Consider the following 17,769-nt stretch of genomic DNA (forward strand, 5'->3'; position numbering starts at 1 on the left):
AAGACAAAAAACTCTTGTTTAATGGGTTGCTTAACCATGTGATTAATTAGTAGTCTCCATTCTTCTTAAATGCCGATTTTTCAACAAAAATGTGTTTTTTATCATTTTTAAAATTTTAAAATAATATATATATTTTTAAATTATATCAGAAAATATACTAATATATAAATGTATATAAAAATAAAATAAAATAAATTACAATAAATTATTCTTCAACCTTCGACCGTGCCAGGAATGTATTATTACATCAAACAGAGATTAGCAGAGTTCTGATTGATAATTAATTACATAACATATAGAACGTCATATACATACATTGGAAACCATGGCAACTTAGAAACTCATGGAGGCCCATGTGGGCGGAATGGGCCTCCAGGTGGGCCAGATGGACCCCCAAAGCAGTCCTGTAGTAACCAGCAGCAGCACAAAAAGCTCAAACTGTCCCCAGACGAATTGGTATGAAAAGAAAACAAAAATCAAAATGTTCTGATTAAATACGAAAAATACACAACATTTTAAAACCCACAATAATTTCACTAAGCATCAGTTTAAAATTACCCTGTTGTGTTTCATACTAGCTAATATCTATAATTAAATTTACAATTGAAAAAAAAAGAAATTTAATTTTTTATCACTTCTTCTAAACTAACTTATAAATGATAGAACATAAAATTTCCTTTATATGCTTTATCTTTGACATTTTTTCCACTTTTATGTTTCAAAAAGGTAATAGATTAAGCCTTTCATGCATTTATATCATCAGTTTTAATAGGAACTAAGCAATTGTATTGAGTTAATCCTCTGTAATAGCATAATTACTGGATCACAATATTTACTTACCAAGAGTTAACGAGATCGCAAAACCCACCGAAAAAACCCGGCCCCGGTGGGCCGGGTGAACCCCAACCTGGCGGGCCGCCTGGTCCCATTTTAAGCAACGATTTTTGTCTTTTGAGAATATGTGAGTTCCTGAAAAAAGAAAAAGAAGGAAAAAGATATATACGAAGTTTGAGTTCCTTGGAAATTTATAGGACACAGCTCATGAAATTAACTTAGCATGGAAGCATATGTGTATATATATTATACATTTGTTCACTTTCTCCCAACTAATCTTCCAATTAATTTTAACCTAACTTTCAAACCATCTTCTACATCACATTCTCGTTGAAAATACTTTTAGTGAAAGGTTGTTACTCAATAACTACATCTTTAGAATTTCGGAATCTGATTGGTGAATGATTCATCTTCAATGTTGTTCTTCACATAATCAGTTCATCTTAATTTTAACAAGTTCAATTAATTTTCATTTAATGGAAGTTTTTATTGTTTAACTCACATATTTAACGCAAATACTAAACAACTCATAACAAATATAGGCTAATATACCAAAATTTCCATAATTTTGCACAGCTCAAAATTTAATGACACATAAAAGTATTTTTAAAAAAATAATAATTTAACTAAATAACTCTCATAATATGTGCTTTTAGTATAGTAATAATTTAGGATGTTACTGAGAGTCTGAGTTAACTCACATTTATTTACTAAATAGGCAAGACTTTTTTTTGAAGATTTAGTTACAAAAAAGAGGCCTGTAGTTTAAATATTCTTTTTGACCTATGTATATATTTTGAAACTATAATTTTAAAATTTGAGTATAGTGATATATATTTAAGGGCAATGAGTAAGAAATCAAAGTAAAAGTTTTTATTGAAAAGCATTTAAATTTGCGTACATATTCCCATACCTATTTCTATTAAAAAAAACTTTCATTTTAAGAACATTGTAAAAAAAATTAAATTTATCACCCTCTTGAATTGTGCTCTTAAATATAATCAAATTATTTTAATTAATATTTGACATTTTGATACTCATTTATTACAATTGATAATAAAGACTAAATTCACTAAAAAATATTAATTACTTTAATTAAGAATAATTTGCGCAAACTTAAATAGGACAAGATAATATATACAAAATTTAAAATATAATTATATAAATAATTTTATGCTAGTTTCAAATTATGTAAGGATAAAAAAAATTGAAGTGACTTTTTAAAATTTCATATAATTATTTGTGTTTTATAATTATTAATTATAACATCTAAAATATACTTTATTGTTATATCTTTTAGAGATAAGATTCATGTTTATGATATGTTAACAAATTATTTTATTTTATAACTATAATACCAAAATTAATATACAAATATAGTATAAACATTACGTAAAATATAATTATTTTGATAAAAATAGTAAATTATTGAATAAAAAGAAAAACAATATGCATAGTTACGTTAATTTACTCTAAATAACAAAGAGAAAATATACTTTTTATACATTTCTACATTTGATACATTATTTTTTTATTATAAAAACCATGTCAAATGAGTATAAATATATCAACCTATCATTATCCAATTACTTTACTTAGTTAAATCACGTGTCTAAACAATAAAATAATCAAAATTTTAAATATTCTTTGTTGATTTAAGTATTCTAATATTTTGCTTTAGCAGCATTAAATTAAAAAAAAAAGTTAGAAATATCAGGTTTAAAACTAACTAAATATTAGAAGGAATAAAAATAGACGGAAATATATGCTTATTTAAATCTAGAAAATACTAATACTATTGGATTCAGTAAAGCTTACCAAATAAAATACATTTTCCTTTATATACTTATAAATCACTCATATGTCATTTTGTGAATCAGTATTTTCAACTAGTTCACCTCAAATGTGGTGAAAATAACTTTTTAAGTCTAAAAAGCTGGGTTTGCAAGATTGATTTTGAATGTGAAATTAGTTTTGCTTAAAATATTTGAAGTGATCTGGTTCCACATGTTTTTATTCTAAAAGCTACTAGTATATTTAATATAATAATTTCATCTTACAGAAAACTAAAATTATGTAACTCAATTCATCAATATGATACTAAATATATGAATATTCACTTAAAATTCATAAAGATATTTCAATATAATACAACCATAAACTCCAACCATTCACACCTTTTTTTTTCATATTAGTAAATTATAAAAATAATAGTCCAAATGGTGAGGCGAAAAATTCATCAATCATAAATTTGATATTTTCTATATAATGCACCCATAAACACAATCAGTCACACCACTAGTAACAAATGCGCTCTCTATCAGTTGCTCTATTTGACTATTATACTTAATAAGAGAAAATATATCTTAAAGAGCTTAAAATACCTCTCTTATGATCTCATTTATAACGACAGAAATATATTACAATAAAAAAAATGAAAGATCTATTCAAACCGTATCATTTTTTGTAATGATTTTATCATCAATATGTATTATTAAGTAGATAAAAAAATTGAACCATACGCTTCATTACGTATCAACCTAAAGTTTCAGCCTAAAATTTTTAAACAATTGAGTTAAATTTTCCAAATCAAACATATAGTAATTGCTGGAAGCTATAGAAAGAGCAAGACAACTTACAAATCAAACTAGACTCTCCTCAACAATCCATGTAGTGGATATTAACCCCACAATAGAACACATTTACATGTAAAGAGTAGAAGTGTGTTTCTAATTCTTCAAATTTATGCTACAAAGTGAGGAATAAGAAAATAATTAATGGCAGCTTTGGATTCTGGCAACAATTAAATACACAAGTCTGAACTGCCAGGTGTGGTTATGCTATGCTATATATACTACAAATGAAGGACAGCGTGGATACAGTAAACCTATTCAAATGAAGGACATAAAATCTCTGTACTCACCCGATTACCTTGTTAATTAGGCAGGGCAGGGGAGGAAATGCTTTCGCACCCTTTGTTAGTAAATAATGAAAACCAAAATCTTCTCAATGAGCTCATTCCTGTACACAAAACCTTCCATGAGCTCAAAACAATATCACATGATGGCTGCCAACCCCACAACATCACCATCATCAACTTTGGACTCCGGAGCATTGACTGAGCTGCGCTGTCTCACTGAAAACCATAACTACGAGGTTAAAATGTTTATAATATTACAAGCAACATTACAATATACAAAAGACATAATAATTGACAGGCACAACAATGTAGAAAAACTACCCCAACAAAGTCTCCAGTTACCACAATTACAATTAACCCCAAACGTTGAGAAGTTCTACAGTTTAATGCATTACATCGATTTATTAACTAACTGCCCACGCCAAACTATATTTTCCAGAAGTTGGAGAAGTAAAATGCGAAAAAAACTAGAAGTCATTGCTTACTTGAAACGTTTGTAATGATATTTACACTTTTCTGTGCAGCAAGTGCTTTCAATTTGTTACCGGTTGCTAATTGAAGTAAGCTTCTCATATGTTGCTTTTGTTCCTTTGGACTGGATGTTTTCTTTAAAGATTCCTCAAAGGCAACTAAATCGTGAGGGGTAATATTGGGGAGAGACAACAAAACCTAAAAGGAGTAAAAAAATACATTACTCACTAACAAAAGTTTTAGCAACCCATTCTTTGGAAATGAACTCCAAATGCCAAATGTAGTCAAAAGGAAAAAAAAAGAATAGCTAAGTTATGAAAAACAAGAAAAATACTAACCTGCCTGGGTGCTGGGTGTCGATCACAAAGATATACAAATATTTCACGACAAATGGCAACTAGATCAGCACTGGTTATTGCATTTGATTCAAGGGTTAAACCTTGAATAAGGGATGTAAAAAGATCTCTAGAAACATATTCTACGAGTTCTGCATGATTTGTTACTATCGCAAGAACTACCAACACAGAGCAATACGAAGAAATTTTAGTCACAGATTCACCATCCGTCCATGTAAAAGCTTCTAAACATAGCCGTAATGTTGGAATGGCCAGACCTTCATGCTTTAGAAGGAAACTGTCACATAAAAGAATTGCGAAAAATAAAACTCAAACTATATAAGTTACAAAATATGGAAAAACTAAAACTACAAACAGGTAGAAAGCATACCCAACCATAGAACAAGATGCAACTGAGTCCAAGCTTTTCAGAGCGTCTAATCGACTAACATGCCCAGACTGTTCCAAAGAAGGAATTCCATTATTAAGGGGAGGAGAAGCAATGACAGAGAGGAGTGAACAAATCTCACGCGTGAGATCCCTCAAAATCGTTTCCTCCATCACTTCCACTTTCAAGTCTGATCCACTAAGAACGCTAAGAACATCTGGAACCTTTGCTCTACCATCTTGTAGAAGACTAGACCATGAACAGCTAAGGGCTTGCTGAGCATGGATAAACAATGGGTGTAGAATTTTCTCCAGCCAAATCTCCCACATATCCAAAGGACAGTTTTTAACCAAAGGAATCAAAGTGGAATGAACAAGCTGTCGAATATGCCTGAACTCCATTGACGGTATATTCTCCATCAGCGCAACAGAAACAGAGTGCACATCCAAATATTTGAAAAATGAATCGCCAATGGTTGTTGACAAGCCCAATACGTTATATCTTCATATAAAGAAAGGATTTAGTAAAAAAGTGGAAATAAAAATGCCAGTCTCATCATAGATACATAATTTTCTGTTCACAAGGAACTTTATTTTCTCTTTTCTACAGATTTGGTGTAAAACCAATATCGAAGGGGAAGATCAATTATATTTGGGACAACAGATAATGAATTATAAATGAAAAAATAGAATAAGATTTGCACACATACCCACTGTCTCTAATGCCTTTAAACCAGTTCCGTATATCTGATCCATTTGGTTCCGCATATCCTTCTTTATTAATGTCGACCTTAGATCCATCTGTGACAGTCAAAGAACCCTTTGGCAATTTGGAGTTCCCTTCTCCAAGAAGACCTGACCTCTCAAAATCAATCATGACCATAGCAGCTCTTACCTCTCCAGGTAAAGCTTGACTTATGGATGGAGACCAAAGGGAATGTATACAACGAAGTAGCTGGAAAACAAGAATGTGATTTACTTATAAATACAAAGTAGTTACAGAGAAAGATTATAAAGCATACCGATCCTTTTGTTTCAAAGTAATACAGGAAACATAACATGGCCAGCCTCTTAATGGCAGGTATACATACTTTCAAGAGAGGAGTCACCATCCATGCTATGTGAGAGGCCATTGGATTTGTTGGAGTTGAATTTGGTGTTGCGCTGTTTTCTGAATTCCAATTGCCTTTCTTCAATCCACTCCTCTTAAGTGCCCTTTCAAAGAATGTCAAGGTATGAAAAATTGACCACATTACAGGTGCTTCAGAGCACAACTGAACCAAACCTTGTGGACCTGACAGATATTTTTCCTGCCACTCAGATTGTGTCCACTGATGGCTCAAAGGTTCTAAAAGCCATTTTAAAACTTCTTGTTGCTGTTCAATTCTGAGCCAAGTTTAGAGCAATAACAAGAAGTGGTTAATTGCAAAACATCAAAAGACTATCAAATAAGAATTAACAGAATTACGTCTCCTGTTGGATTCTTACCCAGAAGAAGAAGCCATAACAAGAAAAGCTTCACCTAAAAGATTATGCTCACTCTGTAGCAAACAACCGTCCCTTTGCAAACATGCCATTGTATCAGCAATGCCCTACATATAAAATTCATAAATTAAATAAAAGCTATCTCGTACCAAACCACATTTTAGGAAGTGGAGAAAAATTTTCTATAGAGCATATATGAAGTGTAAAAATTGTAATGACTAAACGATTGGGAAACAAGATATTAATGAACTATCGATGTCTCCTGACATAGCAACAGGGTGGGCTTATACTCGCATCTAAATTTTAGTAGCAGAATAGTGCCATAAGCCAAAACTCAGTAAGAATTTTGAACATTATTTGTATTTTATAGAAATAATGTACAAACCTCTTGTCAGATAAACCTTAACTTCACTCGTGTCTCTCTGCATATGAAACAAGTTTAAGCAAATAATTTAACACCTAAAGTCCCAAACCCATACACAAGTTTATTCCCGAACTTCATAAGCTATTTAAACTTCAATGTGTAGTTGATATCAGACCACATACATCCCCTTCAATGCTGCAATTAATGTAGCCCAAAGAGGACGCCACTAGGGAAAGTTAGGATAACCCCAATTTAGACAGATTTTTAAGATGTGCACAATTATGCAACGCAATGTAAATTATGAAATTAATGGACTCTTGGCTTTCAGCTAGATCTTTATTTTTAAAAGTGTGGAACTAGGTCCCACTTATTTAAAAAATTATGGTTATAATTATGTCATACCATAGGAACAAAATTCATAATGGTGCTCTAATAGGCTATTGCAGGCTGGGTTTAAGGACCCAACTAAAAATATGTAAAACTACAGAGATCCATTACAAACATTTAGGTCCCTATAGTTTTGAAAGTATAAAGGTTTGTGAATCCAACGTACCATCAGAAATTTTGATCATGTTTAGCATCTTATTGTAACAAAAATAACCACACTGCTTCTGCCAGAGTTAAATTCACTTAGCCACATCCAATTAAACTCCCATTATTAAGTTTCAAAGTTAACTTCAAGTTTTGTAAGAGATTTGGCTAATAATTTGAAATGGCATTATACACCAGTATATTCACGTGTGAGGAAGAGGACCTAAGAATGAAACAAGGTAATGAACAGAAGACAAATATTAGAGCACAAAGCACGAAAACTGATTTCAATACATGATAATAGATGTCAAGTCAAACTAGAAAATCAATATTCAAGATATTCATACAAAAATTGTGAAGACTAGAAAAACAAAATTTTAGAATTCATGTTACTGCACAGGTTGCTTTGAAAAATAATCTTATTGGAGGATATCAAAAGATAATGTAGCTAGAAAGTATGAACCCTAAACTTACATAAGAATAATTTACAAATAGATTAAGGTTACTCTCATTGAATGATTTCTCCTCCATGGCCCCTCCTCTGTAAATTTCATATTTAAGTGCAGTCCTATATATGCATTTCTCTCATTCATGTATACACAAAACGATTCCCATTTATTTGACAGAACCAGCTAATTATAGTTTTCCGTCAATTGATGTTTAAAGAATTCACCTTCATATGAGGTAAAATGCTTTTGTCGGCAGCTTTTGCTATCCGAATAAATGATGTACAGATCTGCAGCCTTGCATGGCGTGCACTATGCACTGATGTATCCTATCAAAAGACATAGCAATAAAAATTAAACATGCCACACAATTTCTCAACGGTTGAAATTAACAATAAAAAACAGATTGTTGCAGGAACCTTGATTATGGTTGGCAGAGATGTTAGAAGTTCAAATAATTTACTAATAACACTGCCAACTGCATCAGGGAAATATTTCAGAAAGGGGCCCATAGCATCCAAATAGTGAACAAGTACTTCAACAAGTGCAGGCTCCGTCCACTTTAAGGAAATTAAGCGTTGAAGTATACCTACAAGACACAGTAACCATAACTATAACAGAGGTCTAAGAAAGAAATTCTAAAAGTTTAATTTGGAAGATTAACCAAAGTAACCTTCAAACGTTCTACATAATGCAAACTGGACTTCAGCATTTGTCTTGGTGAAGTCATTGGATCCATCAAAAACTGCATTTACAACACCCTCTATAGCCAACTGCATACTTTCCATCACAGGTAAGTCCTACAGTAAGCAAAGCAGAAGCCATAACAGATAATTACATAATAAGGTAGAAAAGGTGGGGGGATGACACCTGACACAGAGTATGTTTAAAATTGGAATGGAATTTATTTATACCTGAGTCGGTGCTGGAGAGAGCAAGAGACCTTTAATGACTGTATCAATCTTTTCAGATACTTTAGTAGCAGCTATAAGGGGTTTGTAAGAAGAAACAAACCTAATTAACTCCAACTGTTTTAATAAACCATTCATCAGTTAAATACATTTTGAAAGGGTTAATTTGACATAAAGCTTAAAGAAGAATATATGTAGATTTGGAACAAGAGAAAGATAAACAGTTAAGAATACCAAGGCAGAATAGTTGAGTATATTGATACAAGAGCTGCATGTGACTTGCTCATAAGTAAAATATTTAAAGTAACATACTTGCTCTCTGTATTTTTCAACTTTGTCAGCCGTGCAAACTTGGTCCGGGGTTAAAAGTCAAAATGTTACAATGCACAAAATACTTTCTCTATATCTTTTACAGGTTTAAATGTCCAAAAGTGAAATTATAAAAATATTGAAAAACCATAAGTGTTCCATAATGACTAATGCAGAAGCCATGATGTATAAAAGTTTACTTAAGATTTACTTAAAATCATTTGAAACATTGGAAGCAATTAAACCATTAGCTCCAATTATTATCTTAGAACTTCAAGATGAAAAAAAATCAGTAATATAAATTAATAACATCCATACAACACATTCAATGACATTTTTTTTCCTGTAAACAGAAGGGAAAAAAATTGCATATATCGTGTGATGAAAAATACTATCCAACTTCACATGTGCATGAGACATACCAATCTAGATCGATAAAGGCTGAATGTTCCCTTGCACTCAAAATCTTCGCTCCACAACTCCAATACCCCTAATGTAATGGCAGTCTCATGCAGAATTTTCTCTCTCTTGAGCATGCGAGGGAAAGATGTATCCAAAATTGCACCACAAAAATCATCACTCACAAAGCTTAGAGTCTTCTTCTTTGCATTTTCAACTTCTCCAGAACCTGTGCTACTAACAGCTGAACTGTCAGCAGCTGAATGTGTGGAATTTTTTGGCTTTGACATCAAATCCCTCATTAGTACCTACAGGTAGACATTTGAGGAAAGAAATGAGACATAGCCATTTGATACACAGTATTGACTATTCACTAAGAAACATGGAACACCATCAAACAGTACTATGGTGAAGTATTCCCACATACCAGCCAAAATTGCAGGGATTGAAAATGAATAGCAAACTTGAAATGTTGGAAAAATCCCAGCATCTGGAGAGAAACAAGAGAAATTAAAATGAAAGGATAAAATAAAATACAAGAAAAAATACATGCTCCAGTAAAATAGTAGTAAAATAAAAAGGCAAAAAATTGTCTTTGGGCTTAGCAACATACGTGTTATACTGGATAGTGACATACGTGTTATTCATAACAACATATAGAATTAAACAAGACAGCAAGAAAGGAACACATAAGGTTACTTGTATGGACACAACAGTTAAAAAAGGAGAGAAAACAATACTAAAAGTTAACAAGTTAAAAACAGAATCAGAAAACACCAGTTAAAAATGTAAAATTTAAGTAGAATCAAAATATGGCCGAATTTAAAACATAATTAGAAAATAACAACAAAAATCAGAACTACACAATATTAGTAGAACTAAAAATAAATAAAATGAGTAACATTTGTACAAAAATAAAGAAAATATAGCATACATAAAAATAAAAAATAAATGATAAAAAAATCAAGAACGAAACAGGCAGAGCAGTAAAGCCAAAGGTGAATGGTGTGGACATCCTCAGAACGACCACAAAGCATGAGAACAAAATATAGAGGCACACTGCAAAATGTAGAGGTCTGCAGAATTTAGCAGTAGCAACGTTATGACTTAAGCAGAAAGGAGACACGGGAATGAATGATTATGACAAATAGGGTCTATGTTAGAATACACAAAGAAATTAGTTAAGATAGTTAGAATATTCAAGAGTCAGTTACTTGAGGTGTTAGATATAAATAGGGAAGGAGAGGAGAGGATAAAGGAGGTGAATTTTGTAGATTGAGCGTTAGCTCTTTGCTAAGGGGAAGTCCTTAAAGGAGAGTGTTCTCCTATTTTTGGTTCACTTCATTCTATTCAATACAAACCTTTCTTTTGTTGCTCTTTTCAATTCTTGATTTCTGACAAATCGGTCCGATCTGTCAGCTCTTCTACTGCCAAGGTTCATTACAGAAAGTCATTTGAGTACATTGGAAAGATGGGTCAGTGAACAAGGGAAGGTGGTTGTAGAGTTGAAAGCTGATATGGCTATTATTAAAGAAAGTTTGCCAGACATTAAAGAAATAAAAAAAATGTCACAAGATATCAAGAAAAGCAAAAAATTGTCTGAAGGAGGAAACTCCTTTATTGATGATGAAGACAAAGGAAGAAAGATATCTACATAGTAGTACATCAAATGAGGAGGCTGAGGCCTTGGATTAAAAGGGTGGAGTTTCCCATGTTTGAAGGGAATGACTCCTCAAGCTTGGTGTCACAAGCAAATCAACATCAAAGATCAATTGCAAGGATATTTCTTTGCAAGGCTGCAATCTGAGATTTAAAATCAGATTCCACCACAGGATCCAAAGGATTAGAGCGCTCGAGATGTGGGAGAAGGTTCAGCAATGAAGAATTCACACCCTCTGTAGTGAAGAAAAAACCAGAAAATAAAAAGTGACATTTGCAAGAGAAACAAATATTATGATGGAGGAAGAAGAGATGCATCAATAAAGAGAGTGAATAAAGGCTCATCAGCACAAGTGTGAACAACAAAATAACAACAATAACTACATATTTGGCAAACAAGTGATGTGGAAAAATTTGCAAGAAAGAGCACCAAGACAAGTTATTCTGTCATCTGTAACTATAATGTTGAATTCAAAACAATATATGACAATTTTTCAAAAGAGAAGCCAAAATCATACGTAATATGTCATTTTAAGCAAAGTCTTCCCTTCCCTGAGCTATATTAACTCATACCTGTTCTAGGTAAAGTGGAAGTAAGCTGCTATCACCAGCAATACTTTGCAAGTTAAAAGAGCCCAGTGACACCATACTTTCACATATATATTCAGCAAATTCGTATTCACCCTCATCTATAGACCCAGGACTTGAACCGGATCTATACAAAAATTCTCTAGATACATTCATCAACGTGTGAAAGATGTTATTCATGGCTTGGTCAAATTTAGGGATAGATGTTTCAATAGGCCTCCTCCTACATACACAATTCAGAGAGACCAGTGGTATTATTGATCCATGAAATATGCATAAAACTATTAAAGAACAATAACACATACCTTGGAGAGACAAGTTTGAAGAACTCCGAAGCATGAAGACGAAAATCTGGAGCAGATAGTAGCACACCACAACTGCAGGGAGTTAACAGAAAAACATGACCAGACGATATAGAAATTATGTACTGAGAATATTGCATGGTGCAAGATAATAGAGGAAATAAATATACCCGTGAATAATGCCGTGCTCAGCTAAATCTGACAATGGAGCCCATTCAGCATACGCATTCACTGCATTTAGAGTAGCTGTTACAGTGGCAGCATGCTGTTTGGCAATATCCATCTGATTTCTACCAGCTTCATTCATTGCAGCTGTAAAGTGTCTTTCTAGTAACTGCATCAAATATTACGAGTCACAACGTCATTAACAATGACAAAAGATTAACATGTAAGAAAGGTGTTTAGAGCTGAAATGTACATTGTATAATAGTGGAAAAATTTCACTCAACGATTGAGTTAGCCCACGCAAAAGTAGCCTTCTCCGATCACCTGAACACATCAACATGACAAGTAAAAATAAATATGCAACATACGACATAAGGAGAAATCACTCAATATCAAATAGACAACATTTGTGTCAACAGCCAGCCTGTTAGGAGTGTTGGGTTTATGTCTTGTATTTTATTTGTAGGACACTTAGTTTATTTGCAATGCTGTTAAATAGCTGGTATGGCACTATTGTGTTGGTGAATTCCTAGAATCCAGAACCGCAACTTCATTTGTGCTATAACAGCTGCTATAGATGTTGTGGTTACAGCATGCCTCCTGCATCCTTTGTCATCTTTGGTGAGTGTTCACTGATTGAATGAGTAAATATTAAGCCAATTCGTATGAACTTTTATTTTAATTTGCATAGAACTTCTTTTTTTATACATGTATAATTATATATATATATATATATATATATATATATATCATACATTCCAACCACTATTTTATTTCTGCTATTTGTCCATAATGCTATTCTTATATGGTATTGCAGATTATTGGTTTTCTGCCATTTTCCTCAACCTGCAATTGGTAGCAATGTCTACTAGTATAATATGCACACATGAATCTTAAGAATCACAACATGCATCCAGCCACACTGACACACTTCATATTTCCTCCCCATCATGGTTCACACGGACAGTGACGTGATATTCACCAAGATGAAAAGCATTTTTAAGGACAGTGTAACAAAGAAGTCATCCAAAAATGTCCCTTCCATTTGTTTATTAACAGAAAAACTTATTATTGTCGTGTCTAAAATTTCCCTAGAGTAATTCATTGATCAAGTCATCAGATTTGCTCCAGTTGGAGAAATTCAATTCTTTTACACAATTTGCGTACCTGAGTCATACTCACACACATCCACATGAGAAAAGTTAAGTTATTACAAACCTTCTAAATCTTCATTGTGAACAGTAATGTCTTCAGGAAGCCACCGCAGCATCATTGCAACCAACTCAGCCTAATACATAATTGCGAATCATAAAAACAATATCCAGGAACTGGACTGACATTGAATAAAATCGACCCAAATCGATGTAAGTGGGGAAACTTGAAATTTACTTCTATTGGACCCTTGTTGGATAGAGAGATCAAAGATGGAAGCATTTCTTGCCACAAACTAATATCCTCTCTTCTAACAACCTGTGAAAGAACCACCAAAGAATATGGTCTACGTAAGGCAAATCTGCAATTGTGAGAGAGTAAGAAGCAAAAATAATGAAAAGGAAGTGCCTTGCGATGAAAACCTCAGCAACAAGGGCAGCTGTCTGGCTTTTGAGAGCCCAATTTTCACAAGGATCCGCAATCTCTGACATCAACTCAAGGGAAAGATTTGCAAAGTTCTTGTGTTCTGCAGGGCTCAATTCCTCCCAACGTAAGCGCACTAAATGCTGTATATAAATACAGTTTCACATAAGGGGCAAGAATAAACACCAAAGCAGACTTATCATTAAAAAAACACAACAAAAGCACGTGAACTTAAACCTGCAGCATTTTATAGGCATGTAACCGAATTTCAGACGACCAGTTCTTTTTCACCAAAAGGAATGATGTGTTTGCTAATGCCCGTACATCACCTCTCTTGATCTGAAGAAAATATAAATAAATTAATTAGTCTCCCACGCTCGTCAAACACCAAAGCAAGGAAATGAATCACCATAGACACATGTTAAATATTAAAGGAAGACAATCAATCACCATAAAGAGGCAACAGTATTAATCCTTGTAACAGCAACTACACAAACTGCATCCAGAAACAAATAATCGCAACCTTTATATCTATTTATCCATCTGTGAGTGTAATGATGTGCAGAAACTCCATGGTCAATCCATCGTTATACTTTGAAATGCAAAAAATATATTTAATAACTTATTCAAAATTACAAATGAAACCGCAACTTTCACAGCACGATTGAGGACACACGAAAGAAACCTAGGATCAAAGCCGACTAGTTCCTTGAAATTGTAACTACACTATCAATCAACAACAATTACTGAGATAAATAAATCTAAAGAATGCAAAGAAACATATATAAATTCACTAATACATGGAAGAGTTGTGTTCTATATGTCGATTAGGGCATGCGCAAAAAACATCGCAGTCATTTCTAAAAACAAGCAAAAATGCAAACAGAGAACAGGAAAAATCACAAAACAAGAAGCGATGAGATGATGCATAAGAGGAATGATAAAAGTAAAACGCGTTATCGCGGCACGGAACGGAGAAAACGGAAAGAGGAAGGGAAAGAAAGAGTTACGGAATCGAGAAAAGCGACGGCGTTTAGGCGAGCATCGGGAGTAGAGGCCCAATCAAGCGCGGTGTGTATAGCTTGGGCGACATTGTTGGCAGTCACGCCGTTGTTGCCAACACTGTCCTCCATTCTTAACTTCAACTGCTACTCTTTTCTTTTCTTTCACTCCTTCGATTCTATTCTTCAGAGAGAGAGAGAGAGAGAAAGAGATTCGCTCTTTCTTTCAACCCAAAGTCTCGGTTGGGTTTTTGGGTTCACTTCAACACACACTCACACGCAGCTTTTTCCGTATTTATGTGCTGGTGGCGTATGGCGGTGCGTGAGCGTGACTCTTCTCGCCTTGTTCTTTTTTCCTTTTTCGCCAAGTTTTCTTTTTTCTGATTTTATTTTCGGGTAAATATTTTCTTCATCTTACTAATTGTAGAAGTAAAAAAAAAGGTCACGTTTTATTACGTGAGTGTAAAGTCTAAACGTACGTAGAATAAATTAATGATTATAATAATTATTGTTCGGTTTAAGGTTTATATTAAAGAGCGTAACGGTTTTTTAATTTTTTTTATCTTTGAGCAGTTAAATTTACACAGTTATATTTATTTATTATAACAAAATTTTGGTGTTGTGTTAGTTACTATTTATTATTTATTATATTATTATTTATAATACTGTTATTTTATGATATGAAGTTTTAAAGACAATTATGTTTGAGAAGTTACATTAATTATGACAGTGAAGTTTTTACTATACTAGAATAATATAATTGGATTCTTTTAGTTTAAATGAAAAAGGAAATTATTGTGTCACTTACTTGACGTGTTCCTTTAAAATTTGTTTTAAGCAAATTACAAAATAAAACTTATTATTCTTGAAATTGCTAAACGTAATTTAACGGAATCGAAGTTCAAATTAATGGTTGAAACGCTTTTTCATAAATGATTCTTTAACAATATAATTTGAAAATTACGAGATAAAACAACTTTTTAAAACAATGAAAACTAATATACGTAAAGTGAAGTATAATTCTGATAGATTCTTTCACTTATAATTCCTAGAAATAAATCATGTTAAACATTGATAACAATGAAATTTAATAGTAATTTGGAAAATAAAGCGAGGATGACTTAATTCTATTAGTACTAAAATTTATTTAAATCAATTACAAGTTTTAATTTATTTTTTGCATTAAAGTGAAATTAAAGTTTGTGCGTGAGAAAGATTAAAAACAGATTAAATTTTTTTAATGTTTTTTATATTTTTTGTGCTTAAGTTTTAATGAAAAGAAGATCTCTAACATAATTGTCGCATATTTTTTGTTTGCATAGTTTGTCACTCCGATTCATTATGTGCTAATACATTATTCATGGAGTGAGAAAAGGAAGTTAATGTTAAATTAAGAGAGTTACACAATACAAACATAATAAATAAAACCATGAAATATGTATGCATAATTAAAGGCATCCATTTGAATTTTTTGTTCAATGTAATACATGTTTTCTAATACAAGAAACAATTAATCCCAACCTAATCACTGACTCAAACTTTTACAATTATAACATATGATTAGTGGTGTGACTTTAACAAATTACAAAAATTATATATGTAATGCTAGCATGTGGTTGTTGAATACAATGGTGTTTACCACCTTTATACATATCACTACGAAATAAAAGAAAAAGAGAAATGTAAGACAACAATTAACCTTTGAAAATAAAAATAAAAAAATAAAATTAGAGCAACAAATCATTGAAAAATTAAATTTTTGCACCCATATACCACTAAAACATCCATCTCCTAAAAATATCTTATTTAAAACCTCCTCAATTAATATAAGATACGGTTATTTTGATTTCGTTTTTTCGTGTTATTTATATATGTATGTGTGTCAGATATGTGTATTATTAAGTATGTCAAAAAAAAATATTTTCTTCCCCTAAATCTTATATGTTTGAATTCACTGTTCTATGATAGGCCTGTAATTGAGAGTGTATAAATATATTATTTGATTAGAATAAAATTATATATTTTATTTGTTTCTCTTTCTTTATTATTTTTTTAAGTTTTTGTCTTTTTCTACCCTTTCATTTCTTCTGGAGCATGTTTTCTACTTTTTCTTCTAAATACCAATAACTAAACAAAAAAAAAAAGATTTCGATATCAATAACTATTATAAAGGTGTCTCTACTCTAGTTATTGGTTTTTCATACATCTTTTTATTTTTCTCCTTAAGTTTGATATATAAATAATATAATTACATATTAATTATGTTTGATGAATTTATAGATTTTTAATTTTTATGGATATTTTATATTCAAAATTATTAATTTCTTTTAAACTGTAGATTAACAACAGATAGATTTTTGAAGAGAAAAATACCATCAACAGAGCAACCATCTTCATCAAAATCTTATAAATCAAGTCTCCAACAATAACAAATTGAATACATACATTGAATTTTATGATTTTGATACTTATGTTTTTATCTTTACATGTATGATGATAATTATTATTAATTTATATCATTTGAAAAGTAAATTGACCCAATGATTTATGCTCTTAGAACCAACACGGATGGTTTTGAACAAAATAAATGCAGAGAAAATAGGATACCAATGTTACAAAAAAAATGCCTGTCAAGGTCTTAAGATTAAAAATACAGAAACTGTTCCTTTCAATAATAGAGTATACACAATCAATCATGCATGTATACACAATCTATTACTTCGAACTTTGATTTTAAAAATCATAATTTGATAATTACTTGTTCTTTTTTACATTTTTTTTATTTTATGATAATAGTAAATAAATAAAAAATTAATTTTAAATATAGTACATATTTTTGCTTTCATCAAACTATTTTCCATCTTTATTATATTTTTCACCTATTTGTTTCCAACCAAAGAATCTTACTTTCAACTCATTTCTCACCTATTTATCTTCTTTTCTACTCCCTTTATTTGTTTCCTCACTATCAAACATATGCTTAATTTTGACGTGGTTCGTTCCCCATGAGACTTTCCATCCTTACCTATATCTATAAATGAGAATACCAAAATAACTCAAATGTATTGTAATTCTAAAACAAACACA

The 17,769-nt window shown here is 31.8% G+C and overlaps 1 protein-coding gene and 1 long non-coding RNA gene across 2 annotated transcripts; both read right to left on the reverse strand.

The window, feature by feature from the left end:
• Positions 1-186: 186 nt before the first annotated feature.
• Positions 187-1,041, reverse strand: LOC124822703 (uncharacterized). The gene is made up of 2 exons (XR_007027592.2): positions 841-1,041; positions 187-438 (listed from the first exon to the last, which is right to left on the reverse strand). It is a non-coding gene; the product is annotated as an uncharacterized LOC124822703 (long non-coding RNA).
• Positions 1,042-3,469: 2,428 nt separating this feature from the next.
• On the reverse strand, positions 3,470-15,017 carry LOC124822717 (ARM repeat superfamily protein). Its single transcript, XM_047294758.2, has 22 exons — positions 14,692-15,017; positions 13,919-14,020; positions 13,681-13,824; positions 13,496-13,576; positions 13,325-13,394; positions 12,360-12,430; positions 12,112-12,275; positions 11,945-12,016; positions 11,625-11,862; positions 9,820-9,882; positions 9,416-9,700; positions 8,688-8,801; positions 8,447-8,573; positions 8,193-8,362; positions 8,001-8,102; positions 6,436-6,539; positions 6,039-6,333; positions 5,658-5,902; positions 4,952-5,449; positions 4,564-4,858; positions 4,240-4,423; positions 3,470-3,970 (listed from the first exon to the last, which is right to left on the reverse strand). The coding sequence occupies exons 1-22, from the start codon at positions 14,812-14,814 to the stop codon at positions 3,891-3,893; spliced, it is 3,627 nt and encodes a 1,208-aa protein (XP_047150714.1). The 5' UTR covers positions 14,815-15,017; the 3' UTR covers positions 3,470-3,890.
• Positions 15,018-17,769: the final 2,752 nt, after the last annotated feature.

The sequence above is a fragment of the Vigna umbellata genome, chromosome 5 (genome assembly GCF_029865625.1).
Source record: "Vigna umbellata cultivar VRB3 chromosome 5, Vumbellata_1.0, whole genome shotgun sequence".
Taxonomy (NCBI): Eukaryota; Viridiplantae; Streptophyta; class Magnoliopsida; order Fabales; family Fabaceae; genus Vigna; species Vigna umbellata.